Here is a 25,113-nt window from a genome sequence, read left to right as displayed (position 1 = left end):
TACTCTATCATGCAGTCATATTTTATCAGATACTAATTTTAGTAAAATTGTGTTATTTTCGATGTTTTAGACATACATTGATCAATGTAAAAATTTAGTATAGGATCAAAATGTATTGCATTTATTACTCTTGCTGTTATTTCTTGCCTTTTTATAATTTTATCCAATATAAAATTTTATTTTTTAACAATTATCTAATATATGATAACAGCTTCTAATACAAAAATAGTGTACATATAGAAAGATAATTATCAAATAATGAGGAATAAGGTAAAAGTTTTACAAATGCATTAGTGTCAAAAGATTCTTCTTTGTATATGTCACTGGTAAATTATATTATTTAATGGGCGTCAAATTATGATATTGATAAGGAATTTATACGAGTTTTACTCTATTTCTTGAACCATGTGGCTTGGATCTATTTGGATTTGAAGATAAATATTGTTATTTAACTGTATAGCTGTTGACAATAAATTGCAGTTTTCATACGTTTCGTTGACACTATACGTATCGAACACTAAAAATGACCAACGCATGTTGCTTTATAAGAACAACGAGACTCGAATTTATTTATAATCTTCACTAATTTTATCATCTTCATATTTTATATTTCCGTTTTTTATATTTCAAATGTCTGTAGTTTCAGCAATATTAAAATGAAAATTGTGAAACCGGTCACTCAGACTATAATAGGTTTAGTGTTAAAGTATGTAGAAAAACTAACGCCTCTACAAGCAGTACCTTAAAAAAATATTGTGAAGAAAATTGCTAAATCAAATCATATACGAGCCTAAGCAAGATCAGTTAGCCGTTATATTTTTGTTTAAAAAATCCGCTGTCTAATTGCGAAGTGATGTTTCTAAAGTGAAGTTTCTGAAGTGAAGTTCGCCTGGCCTGCTTACCGACACTTACTCGAAATTCTGCTTGTTTAGGTCAGTACGGACACTCGTACAGTTACCTGAGCAATCAACAGAACGTACCACTTCCTGGCCAACTGCAGCCTACCTCGCAGATCCAACCTAATTTGCCAGGTCAAAGTGCGCAGCTCCATGTGACGCACCATGCACCAACCGGAGGAGTTCAAACGGTCCATCAAACGCAAGTTCCCAGCTTCGGCCAATCAGCGACAGGTGGTAGCCAGCAGGTGCAGAATGTCGCGAGGGAATACGTTGTCCAGGGACCGTCTGGACTGCCGAGTCAGCAATTGCATCAAGGAATCCATCAGAACTCTCAGAGCCAGGTAATTTTCGATTTCCTTCCGTGCTCCGTGAACTACTTTTGCGTTGATGTTACTTTAATTTCGTCTATAAACTGTTTGATACGCAAAGTACCGGCGACCTAGTGCAACATGCTGTATCAGAACTCGGTTAGAAAACCGAGGGAAACCTACGTCACAGAAAATTCACCTAATTTCTCCGAATCGCTCTGTTAGAGGCAACGCGCGACTGAGCAATCCAGTTAGACTAAACCACAAACTCGCCATGTTTCTTACGTTGCAATTACTTTTTCTGCGATTCCAATTTTTCACAGATTATTATCGTACCTGTCCCGTTTTAGAATCGAACGCCAAGCACTGGAAAATCCGGGCGAGTCTACGATAAACTGGAAATTCATGTTTTTTCTCGAGTTTAAGGTTATATTAAGGGATTAAAAAATCGAGGAATATCTACAAGGAAAATTCACTCGTTTCCATTAATTACAGACACTGTGAAACTAAAAAATTCGGTAAAAGCATTAATGAAACTCGTACAACGCTTTTTCACTTTGAAGCATACATTATTATAATTACCAATATCATGGAAAACGCATAAACTCGGAGACCTATTATTTTCAACTTGCAACATAGATAACACGCAACAGAACAACCCAATTAGGCCGGCTTATCGGTGAAGTGCATGCGATGCTTTCTAATTTCACTTCGATTTTTCTGCCAGCACGATTTCAAAAGATCGTGCGTTACGTTTCAAGATCAAAACATTAGAAAATTGTGCTGCATAAAACCACCGAAACTTCACCTATTTTCCATAGCTTCAATCAAATACTTCGAAATAAATCAAATATATAAATTGAATACTTCGAAATATAGTTTCTCATCATCGCGATCTCCGAAAGTAATTAATTCCTCGCCGATGATCCTTCCGTTTCAGGGCCAAAGCACGCCGACACAGAAAACGCACGGCCTGCCGATGCAACAGCACCAAGTGAACACAGGGATGCAACAATCAAATCAAACCTTCCAAAGTCCTCAGCAGGTGCTGCACCAGAATCAGAACCATCATCAGAGTCCCCGTTTCGCGCAGCAACACGCGCAGAACATGCACCAGCGGCAACTAATCCAGCAGATACATCAACAGCAAATGGTCAACCAGCAGCAGAACAGTCAAACGGGTGCGAGGAACGTGCAACAGCCGTACTTTTCTAACAACGTGTCCTATCAGCAGTATCAGCAGGCGAGACAGGCGATGTCAAGGTCTCAGATCGACCTGCCGAGTACGTCGAGGCAGACGCAGGAACTTAGGCTCTCCGGACAGGAGGTTTACTATCACTACGCCCAGGGTAGACCTAGGTACGGCGTACCCCAGGTGTACATGAAGACGGAATGCAACCAGGAAATCGAGTTCCAACAACGGAATTCGACCAAGGGCATCGAAAAGGCTGTCTCGCAACCTCAGTTATGCTACGAGGATGAGCGGGTTAACGAACAGACTAGAAACACTGTGGAACCCATGAAACCTTTGACTGTTGATCGACTGGACAAGGAAAGGTATGGTAGATGCTTTGGTAAGACAAGAACATTGTTTTTCAAGGCTGTTCGTTTCAAGAAGGGTCTAGGAATGTTTTAGAGACAATATCGTTATTTCTTAATCATTATTTATTAACATTATTTCATTATCATCATTATTTAATCAATTATTTCATCAATCATTATTCATATATAATCATTATTTATTAAATTATGTAGTTTCTTCGGTATTTCTAGAGAAAATAAAACGTAGTTGTTTATTTGAAAATCGATTTGTTGAAGCTGTGAGGTTAGTGCAGGAAAATGCATTTTAATTTGAAGCGGAGAGTATCCATCTATTTTTCTATAAGCCTAGTAAATTGAATTGAATTATAGTTTAAGTCTAGTATCTTAGTATTGAATCTTCATTCTTATCAGAAAAACTGAACAAACAAGAGCTAATGAAGACTCCTAACTTATGATTCATGTGTCAGTAAACGTATTTACATTAGAACCGGGAACTAATCATGATTGATGTATGTTTTACAATAATATCAAGATTTTTAAACTTTATACGATTTCTATTGAAATGTATGCTTGAATAAAAGGTTTCATAAGATAAGTTTTCTGTAGAAAAGTTTTTATAATTTCTATATCTGCAAAAAAAGCATTTTAGCCAGTTCGATAGTTATAGCGTTAAAGTTGTCGACAGAATTTTTAATTATCTGTTATCATCATATTATATTTATATTGTATTTATATAATATATTTATAACCTTATTTTGTTATTTAATATCTCATTAAATTGATAAACATAATATCTCATTAAATCTTCGATTTTAAGAGTACTATTATAGAAAATTGTCAGTGGATACAGTGTTGTTAGTTTAACCTGAAGCAAATTACCTTCAATTTCTATTAAAACTAGGCTATCGTTAACAGGTACGAAATCACCGTAGAGAATCACGGGGAATTCAATAGAAACGACTCTCAAAGGAACGACGAATACAGACCGGAAACCAGATTCGGTCTCCGTAGAGATGAGGCGATCAGATGTTCCAAACGAGACCCGGACGGAGTCTCTGGCCAGGAGAGCCAAGAGTCGGAGGGCACGTCGGTTCAAAAGAGAATCGAAGAGTTGCAGAAGCGAGTCGAAGAGAATCACTATAGCTCTAAAGTATCCAAAGATAACGCAGAAGACGCGGCTAGGAACCCGTCCGCGACGAAGGTCATCAACGAAAGCAAGAGGGACAATCAATACGGGAAGGACTCTGCCGTGAAGTTAGACTCTAAGAAAGACGAGCTGGAACATGGCATAGGGCGGTTGAAGATTCAGAATCAAGGATCTGGATCGGATTACGATAAAGCCGGTCAGAGTTCATCTAATGTGGACTCGGGGAGAGGATCGGCTGTCTACTCCAGCGGAAGACGACCTCCTCCTGAGCATCAGACTCATCCTCCAGGTCTGTTCTGCGATTCTTATACAAAAAGAGAAGTAAACCGTGATTTGAAACCTTGATAAAAATTTAGAATTATATACATATATTGGAAGCTTAATAGTTTAAAAGCTTCGGATCATTATTAATTTTGAAAAGGGACTGATGTCTTTGACTTCTGTAACAAAGGTGCAGTATAGGGCATGGATTAAGAAAATATTGGTAAAAACCATGTAGACAGAAAATTGTTAAAATCTTTGCAGATAAACTTAAAACGTTTTCTTATAAAATAGTTTACGTTACATTTCAATATTTCTGACTGTTTTGTTTCCAACGAGATATGAAAGCTGTCCATATTTTTTAAGGACACCCTGTATTCGTTTAATCGCCGACACTGATTTAATCTCTTCTTGTACAATATCGAGTCAGACTCTCGACGAAGATTCCGAACAGAGTTTACTAGACATGAATTTATACTAAACTTGTGGATTATTCATTCCTATAAAAACAAAGTAAAACTTTATTATGTTGTTACATATATTTTATTAATCATTGAAGCAAATGTATAATAAAGATAAAGTTTCCTTTTCTTTTAGAAGACGCGACGTTTGAAAAGTTGTAATTATCGTTGCGAAAGAAATCTCGGGACAAAGAGTTAATAGAAAGAATTAATTAAAATTAGGGTTTGACCGACATTTGTATTCATCGAAAGTAGAGCAGCGGTGTCTTATCAACCCTTTTGTCATCGACAGGCCAAAGCGTTTATACACAGGGTGGTCCATTTAAATCAGTCCTATTAAGATCTGCATCATACAATCAATGACACCGATCAATGATACAATCAATGACACCGATGAATGTTACAAATTAATATTAATTTCCAAGTCGTGACCACTGTTTTAATGCCACTGGTAATAACGTGACGTCAAATTGACTCTATATCAAATATGGTGGCTTGACATTAAATTGACTCCCTATCATTAGTGGTGCCATTAGCGATACGGAACCAATTTGATAAGCTCAACTATTGTAGTGGTGTAGAATAAATACGATGTACAGCGGTACTAGTGTTGGGAGTCAATTTGACATACGTCAACGCTCTAAGGTTAAATGATTTCAAAGTTGCAATGATACGTGATAAATTCGTAAAGGTCAAGAGCGCTTTCCTAGACGAAATCATAAATAATTTTGCGGATCTTCGAAGGGAATCGAATGACCGTTTGGTTTATCGCGACAGTGCAAGACTCCGTGTGGGTGGACATAGTGGAATCCGAGTTAAGGAGCATTTTGGAGCCGAAAGATGTGCCCGCTATGGCGCATTCGACGCTATCCGAAAGTGTATCATCAGTGACGCCACCATTGCCGCCGCTCTCGCCCCATGAAAGTCCCAGAACGCCGAGAAATCGATACTCAGCGAGGTAACATTACTTCCAACAGAGATCTCTTCGCCTCGTAACCGATGTCACTTCCGGTCACTGCCCCGGGTTGCTTCCGATTCATTCTCCTCTTCGAGTAGATCGAAATATCGATAACCGTCTGTCCGGGCAACCAGGCGATCACACTGTGTCGTAACCAGACTAGCAGAAGACTTTTCGGTCAACTTATTTTACGAGCACACCATTTTTTTTAAAAACATTAGGACAGAACTACGCAATTCGTTCGCATGAACTGTTTCGGACTTCTACTGGATCTGCATAACAAAATTAATTAAACAATGTAGAATAACATTCCTGATTTTACTTCTACTATTCGAAACAATTTTACCTCCGTAGTCTTTGAATAATTCCTAATATTGAGCTGTCATTCTGCTTGCAGAACTTGCGTATATTAATTATTGTTAGTTACCTCTCTAACATATCTATAACAGCGTTACGTATTACTATTTTAAGTTTACTTGTAACTAGTATTTGCATCTTGTGCAACTAACAATCTACGAACTGATCCCTAAATATTTGCAGAAACCTTCGGGTAAGTATCTGGACACTTGACAAATTCGAACACAATTGATCGATGCTGCCTTATGTAAAATTATTTTTAAAAAAAATTAGTCTCAACTGAAAGTATCATACCATACACAAATCTTAAAGTGTGTGACTTATTAAAATTTATTTCATTAGACAGTAAAATATTTTAATAATGCTTTAAAACGTATATAATAGATTCATACCAACGTATTTGATTATTCTATGATAAAGTCACAATATCAATTGATATCACAATATCTTATTTAAAAAAAATATCTTAATATTCCAAATAAATGTAGCAATATATGAACTATACTAATTTCGTTCGTAGTATGTTTCTTACAGACTAATCAAATTTTGTTATATGTGTCCTGGTACTTTTGGTCTGTCGTGTACTCCTGCGATAATTAACAAGTTTCGCAGCTTTCTTAACAACTTTAACAAATGCATGTTTCTGGGTCCTCTAGCTTACCATACGGGTCGAAACCTAATTACAGCGATTACAGTAAGGCCTTGGAGAAAAGAGGATTATCTGGTAGTTCGAAGCATCGCGGCGCCTCGCTGTCCAGGAAAGAAGCTGCGAAGAAGTTTTCTCACCGTAAGTGGTCTTTCCATAAATGGGCTATCTTGTTTCATAATTGCCTCTAGTATTAGTTACAAATCTCTGCTACCTTCTCAGTTTTTGGTGTCGAAGCAGCAGACCTAACTTCGACGACGACTGGACTCGATTTAGACTCCATGCTGGACAGAAGCGACTCCGACTTAAGCACAAACGACGCGAGGACTATCAGAAAGCAGCTGGAAGGCTTGGAGAACATGTACAGCGAGGTAAGATACATAAGAACTTAAATGTAATTATCTTTAACATGAATTTACAGTATTTCAGTCGGGGTAGCTAGCGAACGGTTTTATATTCATTTAGTTTTATCGTTTGTGTGAAAATATGACATTTTCTTCGCGTAATATCAAGTTAGAGATCACGGATTTCAGCAGGGCAGAGAAATGTAAAAATGTTAAAAAATGAAGCAAAATTACTCGTTAGCTATCAGGTCTAGGGATAATAAATTCGAATATTATGAATTCACTATTGTTCCTTATTGTGATATCAAAAATACAGTATTCAATAAAAGAAAAGAAAATTGATCTTCATATCTCCTAAACCGCGGATTTTTCTTTAAAAAAATAAGTGTACCAAGAGGCACACAAATAGCGTGGACCATCTCGTATACATATAGCGGAAAACAATTTCCGCTTTTCCAAGTTGGTAGGCATTTTATGGATGACCATTTACGTTTACTGCTCGCATACAAATATAAATAATGTCAGAAACATATAACATTGACGGTAAACAATTTACTCGAAGTTCTTATGTATATCAAATTCTTTTTATTTGCCGTATTACTATTTGGTACACAAAAGTATAAATAATTCTAGAATAGTTAAACTCTCATCATCAAGATCTTTTAGGAATTTGCAGGTACCAATCTATTTTCGATGTCTGTAAAAAAATAGACAAATCCAAAATGACCTAATATCGTTGATCAAGGTTTTGAACTTATCATGAACATTGATTTAATGTTACTGTCTGTATGAAAATTTAAATAAATTCAGTACTTTAACATCGTTGATCAAGTTCATTTATTTCTATATTAATGTTTCGTTGGTGATCTCAGGTGTTAAAACTGCTTGGCGGCAGCGTGAAGAAAAGACGGAAGACCAGAGGCCTTATTAGTTACGGTTCCGTCTCGTCGTTGCCCACGTCATCTGTTTCATCTAGACCAGTTACAAGGCATCATGACAAACGCAGATCCCACGCGATCGACGACAGAATGAAGAAAGCCAAAGACATTAAGGTCAGTTCGTCGTCGTGAGTGTTTGTTTTACTGTTTCATTTCGACGATTCTCTGCGCATTATCGTTATTATAATCATACTCAGGGAATTTATGCAAATTCATACCTCTGCCAACGGGACAAGAAATTTCAAATAAAAACTCTGCATCCTATTTCACGGTCCAAGAAAGAAATCTACAGTTACTTATATATTGTGCGGTTTAGTAAACTAAATATTTGGCATACCATATTTGTCACCTACAAAGAAGTCTTTATATAAATTTTTAGTTTCTTCCTTTAACCTTTTGCACTCGTATGTCTCCTCTCAGAGGACATAATAAAATTACGGGTAACTATGGTACTGTGAAGTTTACAAATTTTTGTTTCATGAAATCTGTGCAAGTAAATCTTATGTCAAATTCTACTTGAGCACAGTAATCACTTCCACCGTTGTGTTATTTTATATTTGATCGAAAACGTTATTCCGTGGTATAAATATTTTTCGAAAAATCTATTCGCACAAAGGATTGATTTTGTAGTTTTAGTAATTTGTCATAATTGTTCACAGAGTATCAATAAGCGCTTTCAGCGACTAGAGTCCCATGTGGTCACACTGGCGAGGTCGGTGGCTCACCTGAGTTCGGAGATGAGGACGCAGCATCTGATGATACAGGTAAGAAAACCTCGTTAATATTTCACAGTGAACTTACGTTTCGGAAGAATGATGAAACGAAAAAGAGAGAGAGAGAGAAAGAGAGAGAGAGAGAGAGAGAGAGAGAGAGAGAGAGAGAAAGAGCGAGATAAGAATTTTGAACGAGTAAACTAGGCGGTAGGAGAAACTGGAATTTCCAAAATTCAGTACTACCAGGTGTTCGCAGGAAATGGAGAACATAAGGGGCGAGATTGCGGCACTGAGGACACAGACGAGCATGGCGATGGTGAGGTCACAGTCGCAGCCGTTGATCAAGGACTCGGAGTTACCTGCCCTCTCGAATCCTTCCAGGGTGAAAAAACTGACCAAGTTCTTCGGCACGGAACCACCCCTCATTCGACTGTTCCTGAGGGAACTTGGGTATGAGGTGCGTTTCAACGAACTCAAATTGTTTTCACCATCACCGTTAACAACTAAACTACAAGAAAAATTTTCCTCTAGACAAGATAAATATTTTCTTGTTTTGATTTTTATGTTATGGCATAGCATAATGTATAATATAGTATAGTACATAGTATAGTGTAGTACTATAGTAAGTATAGTTTATACATACATATACTGTATTATAAGTATGTATTCAAATCATACAAATATAAACTATAGTATAGTGATACTTAATATTATAGTATTTTACTACTAGTTAGACGAATATTTTTTCCAGATGCAATTCAAATGACGAAGTTATTAAATCTTCATTAATATTAGTATCTTGCTTTATTCAATCGTGGATAAGTGCGTAGAGTGGACTAATCATTTTTATGATTTTTGATCGTAACTTTTTATACTATTATGATTTTTGTTCAATTTTGTAGGCGGTAGTTTCATTTAAAACATTTTAGGTCCTCATAAAACACAAAATAAAGTGTCGAAAATTGTTTCAATAGAGTATAATCTTAAATCATTCTTTTTTATTGTACAGTTGTCTCAAAAGTTGTTAAACGTTAAATGATTAGTTCCTTTGCCCTATTTAATTAAACGAAAATGAAGTTGCTATTAAAGAAGATAATTTATAATATTTATTTTAGTATACCTTATATAAATCAAAGAATAGAATGATACATTGTTTCAATATTGCAAGAAAATAATATATGTACGGTGGTTATTATTTATACATATATATCTTATGAAACAGTCTTAATTTTGACAATCTTTATTTTAAATCGTCTGTCCAGAATAACATGGATTCGTTGAAGGGGATTTATTGCAACCTTCTACTTTGAACATTTCACACGAATAATACCTCGGAATTTATTGTAGCCTTGCACATTATACATTTATCAACAATAGCACGTTTAGAATTGATCGGTGTCTTATATATTGTACATTTATCACTAGTGTTAAAATTTAATAGTAATAAAATAGTGTTCAAAAATTTATCACCAATGATACCTTCGGAATTTATTATAATCTTAGATACTATGCATCAATCATCGGTGGTAAATTTTAAATTTAGTGTAGCCTTGCAAACTATACATTCGTCGCAAGTGTTTTCTGAATTACTCGTAGTCTTGCATTTAACATGAATAATATGTTTTTTTCAGAAATATGCGAATGCATTCGAGAAAGAGAAGGTTGGAATGGTGGAGCTTCCTTATCTAAGCGAAGAGAGGTTACAGAAAATGGGAGTGCCCCTGGGTCCAAGGTTGAGGATCCTTCAGGAAGCGAGGATATCGGTGTGCAAGGACCCGATTTACGTCGTGTGAGTTCCTCGGTGTGTTCAAGATGAAGGAACAGTTCGGGAATGGATGCCAATAGGGGTTGCAAATATTTAGGAGACGATTTCTCCTCGTATTTTCGGAGTAGCGACGATCGACAGTGGTTTCACTTATCGTTGGTAGGTTTAAAAGACGATGAAGAATAATGGAGTGAATGAATTTATGTTTTTAGAAGTACTAAATAGCAAATTGTTAAGTTCTAGGAGCGAATGTGTGTATGTTATAGGAATTCAGTCTACTCGCAAGATAAAACAAAAATACTGTTGCAACGCTTTAAACTTTAAACTCGGAAAGTTTAACGTTACTGTACGTTTCCATGAGGTTCGCCGTAACTACTTCTTTACCATAGGTTAATTTATTTACACTTAATGAAAATTGTGCTAAAGAAACTAGTAACCAAGCAGAAAGAGAGAGAGGGAGAGGGAGAGAGAACGAGAGAGAGATGGATTAGTTGTTCTTCGAAAGAATGGATAATACACATTGTTGCAAGCTATACAAACTGTACGTTTTGTTGTCCGAGCGTTCCATATTTATTATAAATTATTAACAATTTGTACAACGTCGCTGTTCACACGTACGAATCTCATCGCTTCCGGAACAGAGAATGAAAAGGCAAAATACTAACATGAATGTAAATATCATTCAACATATCGGATTAACAAAATCAATTATCTATTTATACAAAGAAAACACTTGTCCGCTTCACCGTGGCGAAGTCATCACTTTTTGTATCATAATCGAATTGAGAAATTGATTATAGGAAATCGTAGTATTAAGCTTTCTATTTTGTATATTTATAATAAATTGTTAAGCATAACGCGACAAGGATAGGTAATGTATCGTTACGCAGACTGCATTGTACAGTTTCGATCAATGAATTCGACTAGATGAAGTAATCCAAGTGTTAATCAGTGGTCTCAGGGAGTCATCGAAATAGTCCACTCGTGTAGATTAATGAATCTTCATTTTCTCCTCTGAGAAAGCTCGCACCTTGAATTTGTTGAGACACTCGCCCAATCGCACTCAAAAATATAAGTTTACCATAGTTCCATCGTCAAAGGTGTATTTCGCGAAGGCATGTTCGATTTGCCGCTATTTTTACCGAATGCTACCAAACTATGATCAATAGCGGCCTAAATTATTGATCAAGGTGGAAAGAGTGAGTTTGTGCAACGCGAATCGTAAAAGATCAGTCAGGTCATTGTTTCGTTGACTCCGCCGAGCCGCAGAAAAGCTCAAGCTGTTGACGCGACCGTATTGTTGAGAACGAGAAGCAAAAATGAAATTGCCAAAGAGACGCGCAGACGTTGTCGGCGATGTAGTGTGCACCCATGATTCCCATTCGATGGAGCAGAAATAAAATTATTTCGTCAGGTGTTACTCGTATTTGTTAGAACACGATCGTCAAATACTTTAACAATATTCAATTTGCATCCTGGGTTACGTATTTCGTTCATCCGACTTAAACGTTTCAAGCCAAGGTCGCAATGAATACGGTGCTTGGAAGAGTGTCGGCTGCTTTCAGGTGACCTTGAGAATATCATCGAAACGAAAGACTCTTTTATACCGTCCGTATTTCCGTTCGCAAATAGCATAAATTTTATATAAAAAGATTCTCTTAGTTTTCAGTTCTGGCATTTAAGTATCCATTTCCTACGATCCACCCTGTATATGGGAACGCAATCTATTGTGCCCGAGCAGCGAACCATCAACTACTTTGAGGACGAAGATAATCAATTAGGGTCGTCCTCTTGCTTTGGCAGACGAAAAAGGGAACTAGGTTTGGGAGTCTTTCAACAGAAAAATACCAGACTCAGCAATTTCAAAACTTGCAGTCGTGTTCACGGATTTTTAGAGAGGACAAATACATTTTTTATACGCGAGCATAATGGTCAAATATCCCGTGGAGGAAAACGATCAATTAGGGTCGGTTTCCAGCTATGACAGCTGAGAAATGAAGGCAACTTTGATAATTTCTTGGAGGGAAACTGGAAAACATTCCAATTTAAAAGTTTGCAGTTCTATTCGCGGATCTTTCAACAGAATAAACAACTTTTCTTGTCATCAAAAATAATGACCCATTGTTCCAGAGACAAAAGTAATGAAGTAGGGTCGTTCATTGCTCAGACAACTGAAAATTGGAAATTTGGACATATTTTTTAAAAAGAAATGAGTATGCCAATTTGAAACTGTGTAATTGATTTTCGCATATCGCGAACACGTCTGTTGTATCTAGAAATAATAAGCACGTTCAAAATTATGGTGATTCAACCAGAGTATTTTTGAACGTTCATTGGCTGCAATAGAATCGAAAACAGGAAAACCAAAAATCTTGTCGTTTTTAGTATGGAATTAGAAGAGTGGAGAGCTAAGTCGAAGAGCGATCCACTTTTTGCGACATGAATGCCGGCGTCCTACTTCAAGTATCGATTTCCTGAATATAAAGCGGCGTTTGTCGAAAATGCGCATTTTTCTTTAAACGCGGCTCCGTTGGTTTCGCAGATGGCGTAATATCCCGAGAATTGGTCCCTTCCCACAATTTTTTGAAAAACAATTTTTCCCATATTGCCAAATCTACATTTAAAGACCCGAGAAATGCATATAAATTAAGAATGTCTGAAAAGTCAATTTTGAATAAGTTCATAGTTTAAAACTGCATTATTGAAGCTATCGTTTAATAAAAGAAACTCCTACAGTTTTGTCACAATGATCTCAAGTTAAACGTAGCGGTTAATAACATGGTTAACATTGAACATAGATTTCTCCCGGCTTGGGATGCAAAGTAACTTTACACTCGGATGCACGCCTATGCACGTGCACTTGATACCAAAGAATCGATATCTGCTCCTATGCAATGAAGATCATATCGACACAATCGCTGGCAATGATCGCGATCGTACACAAGAAAAAGAATGCCACTTCAGTTCTCAATTGATATCAATCCCTGCTATCGAATTCAATTGTAAAATAGACATTAGTACACCAAGATATCGTTCGTCTCTAATTATTTATTGTTAAGTGGTACTTAGATAACTGCTATTCCATTTTTCTTTTTTTAGTTTTAATCGCATTCTTCATTAAACGTTGGAATCTCCTAGAATTCGTTCGAGCTCTGTACAGTTAATCATTTAACTGTTAATTGTTTTTTTTTTAAGAATAAGAACGTTTCAATTTTCTCACGATTAATAACATTATTAATGCTTGTACCATTTTAATTATATTATCATGTTGTTAAATATTGTATTTAATAAACAATTGGAAAAAATCTGCTGTTGGCGCAGTTGTTACAAGGAGACCGACAGTACCATGATCGATTGTCAATTAATTGTTGGCCACAGTTCCAATTACAGACAACTCGAGAGGTCTTACAGTGAACACGTAACAGCAAATCACTCGGCGGTTTGCGTATCGTGTGATTCAACGACGACCAGTTTGCAATTATTCAATTGGGTGGGGTGGTTGGTCCACTAGGAACTAGTCGCCGGTCACCGGATAGTTTAGAAACAATTTTCGTAGACGTGGTGAGTCGGAAATTGCAAAACTAAATTAAAAAAATTTAAGGTAACACTTTCACCAATACAGCAACTTAGAAAATTGCACGGTATTAAAGTAATTTATTCGATGAAAGAATAGATATTTATACAGAGTAAGAATTTTCTGCATCCATTGCAACAAGCGAAAACGAAATACAAAAATTCTTCTTTCTTCAATCATTTTAATAAAATGGAAATATTTTAATGGTATCATAATTGTAAATTCATTAATATTTTGTAATAATATATTATGATTATAAATTCGTTAATATCGTATAATCATGTATTATAATTACAAATTGAATTGTAAATTAATTATTATTTTGTAAGAATATATTTTATTTATAAATTAGATTATAAATTCATGTAATTTTCTTGCTGTTTACAATTTTTAAATCTCCAGTGTAGCAATGATTGTTTGCAAGCTCCTGGCATTTTGCAGATTCTAATTAAATAATAGACTACTTGGTACAATTACATAAAAAATAATTTCTATATATGAACAAATAGTTCTGTCGTCTTCATACGAGGGACTATCAGTCAAGGCGTTAAAAGACATTATTCTTTCCGTTCTATCTTACAAGAATTGATAAATTGAGCACTTTAGTAATTATTGTACTAGTAATAACGCCAGGCGCAATTTTTGTGGACAGATTTCGAGGAAGTCGAATACAGTCTAATGTGATCGTCATTGTAACTTCTAAGTACAAAAAGTGACAAAAATGCACGGTGAGTTAGTTTAAAATAAAATACATTCTTATTAATGTGGAACACTATTAAATTAGAAAATCCTATGAGGAATACTGAGAAGTACTGCGCATAATGAGATCAAAGATCATTTTATAACAGTACAAGCAATTACGGAAAAACTTTTAAAAGATATTTTTTGTTCAGATATAAAAAATTGAATTCAAACTTAAAATAAACGTTTGGTCAATTATAATATATCATTAGAACAACAAGTACATAGGCGTCAATTTTATAGAGATATTAATTAATTTTAATCGATAACTATAATGCTTTTTGTTCGTCGTTGTCGGAGAAATGACAAACTTTATCCTTTGTATGAGAGATAATAAGTTCTATTTGTTTTAAAATGAAGGCAATGCATTCAAATGAGTAAAATCGATATAGCACGTTACTCCATATTGGGTAAATGCAGTATTTCACATTACGAGCACAATGAGGGGAACATTGGAATCGCGAATTTAAGTAAAAATAATAAATATTGACTATACTGATATTACCTTCTACATTTAAGATGCATACAATTTCCTACGAAACCGTAACAATTAAATCTTTTTGACAGAACTGTGATTACATCAGTCTCGTCGGAGAATAGATATATCCTAATAAGACAATTCGGTGTTTAATTATGTGCTGTAGTGATTCTCGATTGACCCTGAAAATAGCATGTGCATAAATGTTTAAAAGTTCGCCCTTTCGCGGATTTGCACTGGTAAATCAGATATTTTCGGGGCAAGCAGTAGCGCGTTTTAAAAATTTTCGGCAAAATTGTCAACGAGACCGTGTTCCGGCATGGCCGGTCTACTTTTATCAGGAAATGCACAATTTAACAATTGTGTCCAATTATTTTTCCAGAGGCCTTGTCTTTGATTGGTCATCTGAGACCGCGCGACTACTGTGTCCCTTTGCCGGCCTCTGGCTTAATTTACCGAATGACCGCACTCGAACGATCGTCGAACTCTTATTTCTGGCACTGTCATTGCAACAGAGTCTTCTATCGTTTTATATGCCGCAAGTGACTGTACGGATGCTCGTGCAGACGTAACCTTCGCAACTAATGTCTGATGCTGACTGCTATGGCGCTCAAAGCGATACAAAATCAACTCGATAATTGCGAATTCAATGGTAGAAAGGGATCCAGCGCCACAAAGATTTAACGCGTCGTTTCTGAACGATGGAACTCTAACGATTTAGGGAGCATTCAAATTTCAGTTTCGATTAGGCAACCGCTTTGAACCGTAACTGTAAGCAACACCTATACCTCGTAGCTTGAAACCAGAGATCGAAATAAACAATTGTCGTTTGCGAGAAAATCTGTTCCTATGGACATAATTATGATACGTAATAAATGTTGCATAAGACCTAGTTCCAAAACGATTACTAAGAAAGTGAATATCTGTCATAATTAGATTGTGATAGAAATGAGTGGATGAAATACGTAAAAGTAAAATCGTTTAAGTCTGCCGAAATTATCAAATGGGGAAATAAATTATCACAGAAACTTTCTATGTGTCCCTTGTTTTATGTACTTAGTACCACACTTAGCACACACTTAGTATCATTTGTTGAATAATATTCTGTATTTGTTAAAATGTTTAGAAACACTCTCAGCAGTTCACGGAAATGTCTGTGTCAGCAATAGAAATATTTTTACTATTATATTTTATGAGTTACACTCAAGCTAAGACTTTTACTTTAGAGATCATTTATTTGTAATATAAAACTGTAAGAATGTTTCCATGAAGAATGTGTATTTTACGTGCTTTAAATAGTAGCAGGATATGTAGACTGGAATCTACGAAATACTGTCAACAAGAGGAACTTTATTACAATAGTTTTATACGACACTCGAATATATTCGCATAATAATTTATTTGCGATGAAAAGTAATTAATCGAGATTAAAGAACACTTGGCCAAAATGTATTCATTATACACTTAATATTATTTAATTTTCATCTATTATCCGATGCGATCAATAGACCTTGTAATACCTGTGAAAAAAATCATTTTATTACCTTAGTTTTCTACCGGCATAAATAAATTATAAGATGTAAGTATCGCAATAATAATATGGTCGCTTCTAAATGTTGTTTAATTACTGTAATGTATAACGCAATTACATTGATCGTTGCGTATAACTGAGTAAGCATATCTAAAGAGTACTACTACTGTAAATATTATGATGTCATTGAAATAAAATTTAATATTATTTTTGTTTAGTGGGACACTGCAGTCTGTTCCAATCTGCTCCAGTAATGAATATAGTATGAGTCACGAGAGTGCCGCGAACGTAACAGAAACGTTAAACAGCTAAGGCTTAGTATTTTTAAAATATGATCAATCTCACTAACAAGATATTAAATTTATATTACTCTTACATCCTGAAATGTTAATAATGTTGAGAGAAACATTTTCAAAACAATTTTTCTTATCAAGAAAAATTTGTTTGATTGCAGACATGCTAGTTCTGCGATACTCTCAACATTATTAACATTTCAGGATGTAAGAGTAATATAAATTTAATATCTTGTTAGTGAGATTGATCATATTTTAAAAATACTAAGCCTTAGCTGTCACAATGATTTTTATAAAAATAATTAAAATATTCGGTACACTATAGACCTCAAATAAATAGCGCAAAAAGATCTGTTAATCGAATTCTAGACAATGTATCTATTAATTCTTAATCTTAACTGGTGTATAAAATAATATAAACTTTGGCAAGGATATATAATTTAAATACAACGCTGGGATCACTTATGAACCTAACATACCAGTTATTAATTAACGTCGAAGCAGCTAACTTGTAAAACATAAACAATGTGAAATTTTCAATAGATGTTAAAAAAATGTTTGTACTATCCAAAAAAGTGGTATAGCGTTTTTATTAGGAATTAAAAAGAAAGATATCAAGTCAAGGTATCAATTAACGATTACAAACTTCCCGCATTCATTCTAATGTACCAATAGCGATACGCATGATTCAGGTCAGTAGGAGCGCGGTCAATGACATACCATACAAAGACGCTTACGTCAAAGTTGTAATCCGAGCAATCGCAAATCATTTGTTTCAAAAACACGCGCATAAATCACAATACGCTGTTAATGAGATCAAACGCCGCAGTCTCTTCAATTAGAAAAGGCGGATGCTGTTTATAATGCACGAAGGGTACATCTTCGAGAAGCCTAATATTGTTCGTGGACCAGTTAGTAATAAACAAACGATCCGTTCGGTGGCAGACAAGGAAAACATATTTTGCGGTAAGGAATTCCTACAATACTCAGATTTTACTGATTGAATTTAAAAATAGAATTATTAATTCATTAACTTTATCGTTATTCGATCTGAATAGAATGATAGTAAAAGCATTTTTTAGAGCATAGGTATTTTTTATGTCGTTTTTTAATCGTTTTTGTTTTAAAGATTATAGGAGTTTAGCATAGACTTTATTAAAGATAATATGTTTTTAAAGCAAAGATTTAAATATTGTATTATTCTTCTGGTTAGATATCTGTAAATAATTTTGCGTTAGTTTAGTTTCCATTTTTCAGTAATAATACTTTTGTGACAAAATTATCAGATTGCAAGACTTAAAAACAATTTTCTTCAATATCACTTCCACGAATCATAGTAAAAATTTCAGCTTGAAAACTTTATTCTCGTTCGAGTGAAAGTGTTTCTCTCTTAGATTTTTTCGTTATTTCACTTAATATATATTTTAATAAGATATTTTGGACTTAAATTATTGTTTGTTTTCTAGTTCAAGTTTTCAGTGTTTACGTTTAATCGAATGAGAAGAAGTAACTGGTAATCTGATCAGAATTTCTTACGACAGATCATTTGTTATGTTACTTGAACTTTTTGATTAACTCAGGTAAGAAACTGTTTGAACTTCGCATAAAGTTGAGTTACTTTCTCTATGGTGTAGTAGAATTTCAATTAACTGAACCGCTGAATTCATTATTATCTAAACGCAGTCTGCATGTAAATAGATCGATTGAAAACGATCCGCATACAGCACTATTTGCTGCATCAATCAGTAAAGCTTCAATTTAGCACTATAGTCATGCAGCTGTTCTATGATCCAAGCAGTCATGTTTTCTCTATTTCCATTTTCGAGTAACAAATACGTTTTTTTTTGTCAGATTGTGTTTTATCAGATTGCAAGATTTAAAAGGAATTTTCTTCAATATTTCGTACACGAATCATAGTAAAAATTTTAGCTTGAAAACTTTATTTTTATTAGAGTTATTTTAGGACGCATGTTAGATTTGAAAATATTTTGTGGGATCTACTGACTTTAACCTACATAATGTAAATATAAGTATATAACTGTTTGTAATTTCAGTTTGTGACAGATCTTTTTGTATTTAAGGTGCATTCCGATAATTTCCGTAATTTAGAAAGTGTTCGATCATAAATATAGACGCATCAAAAATAGTGGAATAAATCGTAACTGACATAGGAAACTATTGCAATATTGTCGGGAGAAATAACACACTGTAATGCAGAGCAACAATAATTTAGCTTCACAAAATTCTGGTGGTAGACAAAATTCGTTTCCCGATCGTATAATTTTTGTTCCTCACAACTCAATACAGGTTGTAATGCAGGGTTGCAAACATTGTCGGAAGTTACTATGTCTACGTGTTCTTCTGTTTGGGAACAAATACAATATGCAGTTATCGCTATTTCTAGTCTCAACAATCTTTGTTCACAAATAAAGCGTATCGAATGTGACCACATTTCCTTAGAAATACAGTTGAGTGAGAATTTTATAAAATGAAATTATCATATATCATGCTATCCGTTGCAGTATGTTGTTTCCCGCAAAAATATTTTCATTATTTCCTTTGTTTATTACGATTTATTTCCAAATTTTTCTTCGCTCGACTCATTTTTACGATCGAACACTGTCCAAATTACGAAAATTATCGCAGTGCGCCTTAATTACTAAAATATCTCTGACAAACTGAAATTACAAGCAATTATAGAGGGTGTCCAAAAAGTTACACACAATCAGAAAATAAAAGATTTCTGAGGTCATTTGAAGTAACTTTTTTCTTATCGCAAATTCAGTCATCGGCTTTGTTTACGTTGTAGTAACGAAAAACTATGACCAATGTGAGGCGAGTAAGGCAGGTGAGAGGCAGCCGAGCCAACGAGCGAACAAAGCCTAGTTTTTCGTTAATAACTTATTAACTACGTCCCGGAGAAAATTTTTGTAAAGGAAAAAGTTACTTTAAATGACCTCGGGAATACCTTATTTCTCAATTGGGATCGATTACAACGTCAGTAGATCCGACAAAATAAAATAGTACAATTAATTAATGTTAAAATCAAAATAACTCGAAAAATGCGAAGATTTTAATTAGAATTTTTTGGTTCCATTTGTGTACGTAATATTGAATAAAACTGCGTATGGATTTTTATTTTGAAGTAGGAAAATTAATGTTTATATAATTCGATTCTGTGTAAAAAGTACTACAGATATATATTTTTTCAAAATTTGAATACCCCTCCTTAAAAGAAAATGATCAAACTTCTCTTCGACTTATATTGTAAAGCCTATTATTATGCTTTCGATAAATTGAGTGTTTATAATTATTCTACATTCTTCTCAATTTATCAGAGTTGTTCTCAAAAGATCATTTCTCTTTAATTAAAGGAAATTTCTATTTTTTACAGAGATCCGTAATTTAAATGAATCAATTGATGCAATTCACTATAGCGACCAAGTTCGCGGGTTCCACGAAAGAAAGTTTTTGAGGAGCATACTCGGGGATCACTGATCTAATTGAATAGGCCACAGAATTGCTACAAAGTCACACTAATCGGTAGATAAGTAGCCGATCTAAGAATAGGATATAGCAACGATACAAAGTTCAACTTGATTCCACAAAGAAGACATACGAGGTGCATACATTTCCTCAGGACCAAGATGTAATCTCAATTGACCTATGGCCCCACTCTGGCTGCTCCCCTCGACGGCGAATCGTTCGCCTTCTAGTCGACCACCGAGAGTCATCATTTCTTCACTTCGTAACGAACATCCGGCGAGGATGAACCGAAACAGTGAACTTGTCATCGTCTTCCTGGCCCTAGCCTTGTCGGCCGTCTGCGCGGAATTCGTGCCACCGCGGCCGTGTCCGTATTCTGATCGTGAGTATCGAAACACGGTGATCCTAATCGATCAGCCAGCAGTACACGAAACCCAGAAATAGTCGTCTACCGGCGGCAGCGGAATTCCAGCTAGGTGTCGAATTGTACAGTGCCTGGTCTCGATGAGCAAAAACTGTCCCCACGGTTTGAAAGTTGTGCAAATATTTGGTAGATCGTTAGCAGAAGTTTCAATTCAATCTTTTCCGACCGCGGGTAGCAGAATTTTATTTTCTAGTTCCCTTTGTTTCCGCTGTATACAAATCGGGAAAGTGACAAGAACGCCGACTGTGATGCGCTTTTCGTATGGCACGGTGCTCGAAAAAAATATGGGACGCGTATTTTTTCATGTCCACGATCGTTCGCTTTGAAGTGGCGAAAATAACCCTTGAAATCGGGGATGGAATCGGTCGATTAAATATCTCGGGGCTTATTGATCGTAATCAGAATATCTAGGTGCCAGCGAATCTGCTCTTTGTATCCTGGAATGATGCGACTTTCAAAGGGGTACAGTATTATAACAGAGAAAATTGATCTGCAAGTTTGACAATAGGATATGATTTAAATTTGAAATGGCATGAGAACGAACGTCGCGTCCCAAGGATTACTCGCATTTATAAGAAAACAGAACTAGGTAAACATAAACCGTCTGATATATAGTAGCAATTAAGTTATCATTCTTACGTATTTCTCTATTGGATACTATTTATATGTACATACAGCATACAGTATACACATATTTATAAGTATATGACTTACAAATAATCTATTATAGAATATGTATTTCGAAATTATCACGACTTCGTAACTTTATTGATAAATTTGGCACATTAAAAAAAGGAACAAATCTTGTTTGCAAAAATCATTGCATTTATAACTGTATAATGTGGTCACTTGTGTTTTTTATATGTATATTGCTTGATATCACCACCTTCGCCAGATGTTGCCATTATGAATCATACAATTCGTTGAAATCGTCTGACTTAGATAAATTTCAACTTTATGCCATACGCCATACAGTATCTGTAAGGTCGTACGTTTTCTATCAAATGTTATTTATGGACCGTAACAGCCAGATGTTCACTTATCAAAAGAGTGATTCGGGGTCAAATATTTGGTCGTATCTTGGATATAAGGTGCTTCGTGCACACACTTGTATGAATTTATCCTTATTTTAGTTTCGTGAATGAATAAGCTACTTGCAAATTTGTTGATAAAAACCTGTTATATTTATCTGTTCGAGTTGCATACAAAATTTTAAATAATATGTTATTGAAAAGGAAACAAACAACCAAGATAAACGTGTTGTCACGTAACGATTTTCAAGCTGAATGTTTATTTGGAACATATATAAACAAATTACAATTTCGTTATCGAATTACATTAAATAATACATCGGAATGAAAATCTTATTTCCATTTTTTTTTATAAATAGTTATTTGTGAATTAGTATATGTATACCATTCACCCTATTAAGTTCGGTAGGTTACATATAAATAATTATTTAATACATACGCGAATAAATAAATAAAATATATGAATATGTCTGTATTCAGAGTACTGTAACAGCGCAGTAGAAAATAAACGAGACGATGTTGCAATTTCGATGAGTTGTAATTTCCACGATATATTTGTTTCAGCTAACGTTGTATCGAATTGCACAATCGATGAAGTGTACATAGATCCCTGTAAGGAAATTGCGGAATCGAAACCATGTAAACTAAAACGAGGGATTACCTCAAATATGACTATTCATTTCACACCGAGTAAGTGTTTCAGGCGACTTTGCAGTAACTTTTTGTAGGAAGTGATTACTAATCAAGCTGCATTATATTCGCAGATTTCTCGTCGGACACAATGACCGGTCGAGTATTTTGGGCGAGTCAATTGACGGATATCCCATTCCTGGGAATGGATCCTAATGCTTGTTTATCGATGACGTGTCCACTTAAGGCAGGCGAACGACATACTTTCTACACAGAAATACCAATTTTAAAGAAATACCCTGTTGTAAGTAAAACTCCGTCGATGTATTTTACGATTTTTAATTGATAGAAAACTTTCCTAATACCTGTAGTAGTATTCAATAGGTATGATTTAATTATTTTCGGAAATTAGTAATCTATAGTGAAAGAACTACCGAGAATCTTTTCAGTAGTAGTAACAGTAGCTGTTCAATTGTGAACTAATTCATAATTTAAATCATTTCTAATGGATGGGAAACGTAATTTAATTATTTCTATTGTGATTATTATTAAGAAGAGAATTTGAAGATAATTTGCATTATAACATTATCATTGAAAATTGAAAAACCAATAAATGAAACGTTAATATAGTAGCAAACCAACAATTCAGTCATAGTTTTTGACAATTTGTAATTCATAGTTAAATACGTATTTTTGAGAAATATTTCAGTGATAATAGCAATACTGATTATTTATTGTCGTAAATATTGAAAAATGAATGGAAAGACATTAGACACTTGTGGCATTAGTAACAGTTCTTAAAACTATTATAATCATAATGATAATAATATATAACAGTTGTTGTACAATAATAACTGTTCTAATAATAATATGTTTAAATCTATTCGGTTCTAAATATCTAAAAACCACAATCAAAAATTTCTTCATAAGTTTTTTTAATAGCGATCATAATTTCAAACATCAACTAATAAGGCACACCTAATATTGTGACTTGATAATTCTCTTCTAGATGATTATTTTTAATTTAAAAAGCTTTCACTAGATACATAAATTGTTTATAAATATTGTTCAATTGCATTATATGCTAATAATTCTATGCTAATTTATGCACGGAAGTTATGTTAAATAATTTTTGCAATTTCTCATGATAGTATTGATACTGACCGATATTTATTTCTGTTTCAGAGAATGTATGATCTCAAATGGAGAATATGGAATGATCAGAATCAGGAGTGTTGTTTTATGTACCAAATTAAGATAACAAAGTAATTTATGATGCTCAATTAATTATAATTCTCGATTCGATAAATTAATCGAATAAATCCAATACTGAACCAACAGAAACATTTTCTTGTTACTTCCGCAACATTGTTTCCTAGCACTTTCATCTTGTCCGTATAATTTATATAGTGAATCATAAATATTTTGTAAATACTAACATGGTTTACGCTCTACGTTTAAGCTGGCTCACAAACTTCTTATATGAATTACGTAATATGTAAGAGGTCACAGTTTCTAGACCTTCTTTTAGTGATAAAAAGAATATTTAATTTTAATCACAGACTCGTAAAACACTTCTCTGGCTTCTGCTTTTAATCTTAACCTATACTTGCAGCCATTTACGGATAACAGTTTTCTAACCAAATGGTTAGAGATTTTAAATAGACTAGATTTTAAATAAAATCTAGTCCTTAAAAAACTAGAAATTCAAATTACTAGATAACGAATTGAAAATTTATAATTTATTATAATTTATAATTTATTATGGTATAATTAAATGCCGTATTTGCAACTTTAGTGATTAAATGTGTGAGCTTGATGTTTTCATAACGATATCCTTTGCGAAAGAGTTAACTTGCTAGAATTTTGAAATTCGTCTGCCTTTCATGTAATTTCGTATTAGTATTTTACGTAAAAAAGAACTTAAAAAGAAACGCTGCGGATAGGATTCGAACCTATGCGGGTAAAACCCATTGGATTTCGAGTCCAACTCCTTAACCACTCGGACACCGCAGCTCACGTTCCAACCCTTACATTATCCGAAATTTCGGAAAATATAATATTATCATTATAATATAACTAAAATACAATTTGTATCACTAAACAAAAATTGTACATTAAATAAATAATGAAAGTAATGAAAATAACACAATGAAAGTGGTGTTAACTAAATTGTAGCTACTAATTATTAACATTAACGTTATTAAGAATGATTTGCAATACGGTAATGTAAAGTGATTAGTTACTGCTGTTCTTTTCTGAATTTCTTTCGGATATTGATTAAATTAACCTACCCAATAAATATTAAAATCTGTAATAAGATAGAGCAATATGAATAAGGTATTTATTTTCAATTTTTGATTCAACGAGGTTTAGAAGTATAAAGTAGGAGAGAAGAATAAATGTTTAGGACACGTCAGATTATTTTGACAAATTTTTGGTCTCAATACTATGTGCAAAATCCACTATAAAATTAACAATTAATAATTATTTTTTATTTAAAATGCAAGAACAGCAGCAATCAACAAAGTGGTAAAACACTGAAACAGGTAGACAAGTGTTACCTACAGTCGATTATTCTTTGAA

At 34.3% G+C, this 25,113-nt stretch overlaps 2 protein-coding genes and 1 non-coding gene across 5 annotated transcripts in view; 2 read left to right on the top strand and 1 right to left on the bottom strand.

Moving 5' to 3' along the window:
* LOC144476285 (uncharacterized) overlaps positions 1–13,491 on the top strand; it is a 33,744-nt gene extending 20,253 nt beyond the window's left edge. The window contains exons 6-15 of one of the 3 annotated variants that reach the window (XM_078193010.1): positions 933–1,240; positions 2,148–2,764; positions 3,665–4,185; positions 5,396–5,576; positions 6,620–6,720; positions 6,802–6,950; positions 7,796–7,975; positions 8,521–8,625; positions 8,831–9,031; positions 10,206–13,491. In XM_078193010.1, the coding sequence (XP_078049136.1) occupies positions 933–1,240; positions 2,148–2,764; positions 3,665–4,185; positions 5,396–5,576; positions 6,620–6,720; positions 6,802–6,950; positions 7,796–7,975; positions 8,521–8,625; positions 8,831–9,031; positions 10,206–10,367 (2,525 nt within the window). In that variant the 3' untranslated portion in view covers positions 10,368–13,491. Of the gene's footprint in view, positions 1–932; positions 1,241–2,147; positions 2,765–3,664; positions 4,186–5,395; positions 5,577–6,589; positions 6,721–6,801; positions 6,951–7,795; positions 7,976–8,520; positions 8,626–8,830; positions 9,032–10,205 lie in introns of all 3 variants that reach the window. The other 2 variants (XM_078193009.1, XM_078193008.1) reach the window with 2 other exon arrangements.
* A 7,116-nt stretch (positions 13,492–20,607) lies between these two features.
* Positions 20,608–23,871, top strand: LOC144476352 (MD-2-related lipid-recognition protein). The gene is made up of 4 exons (XM_078193147.1): positions 20,608–20,824; positions 22,462–22,587; positions 22,662–22,831; positions 23,713–23,871. Exons 1-4 carry the CDS (start codon positions 20,623–20,625, stop codon positions 23,794–23,796), a joined length of 582 nt encoding a protein of 193 aa, XP_078049273.1. The 5' UTR covers positions 20,608–20,622; the 3' UTR covers positions 23,797–23,871.
* A 590-nt stretch (positions 23,872–24,461) lies between these two features.
* Trnas-cga (transfer RNA serine (anticodon CGA)) lies at positions 24,462–24,543 on the bottom strand. Its single transcript has one exon. It is a non-coding gene; the product is annotated as a tRNA-Ser (tRNA).
* Between the last annotated feature and the right edge of the window lie 570 nt (positions 24,544–25,113).

This window comes from Augochlora pura, chromosome 10, assembly GCF_028453695.1.
Source record: "Augochlora pura isolate Apur16 chromosome 10, APUR_v2.2.1, whole genome shotgun sequence".
In the NCBI taxonomy this organism is placed as follows: Eukaryota; Metazoa; Arthropoda; class Insecta; order Hymenoptera; family Halictidae; genus Augochlora; species Augochlora pura.
The sequence above is the reverse complement of the archived record's forward strand: the minus strand, read 5'-3'. Positions and strand labels throughout refer to the sequence as shown.

Bases quoted from the DNA above. Each gene is read 5' to 3' on its own strand.
- LOC144476352 (XM_078193147.1), top strand. From the start codon at position 20,623: ATGGCCCCACTCTGGCTGCTCCCCTCGACGGCGAATCGTTCGCCTTCT. The intron at 20,825-22,461 runs GTGAGTATCGAA...TATTTGTTTCAG, and splicing joins GCCGTGTCCGTATTCTGATC to CTAACGTTGTATCGAATTGC. The intron at 22,832-23,712 runs GTAAGTAAAACT...TTTCTGTTTCAG, and splicing joins TTTTAAAGAAATACCCTGTT to AGAATGTATGATCTCAAATG.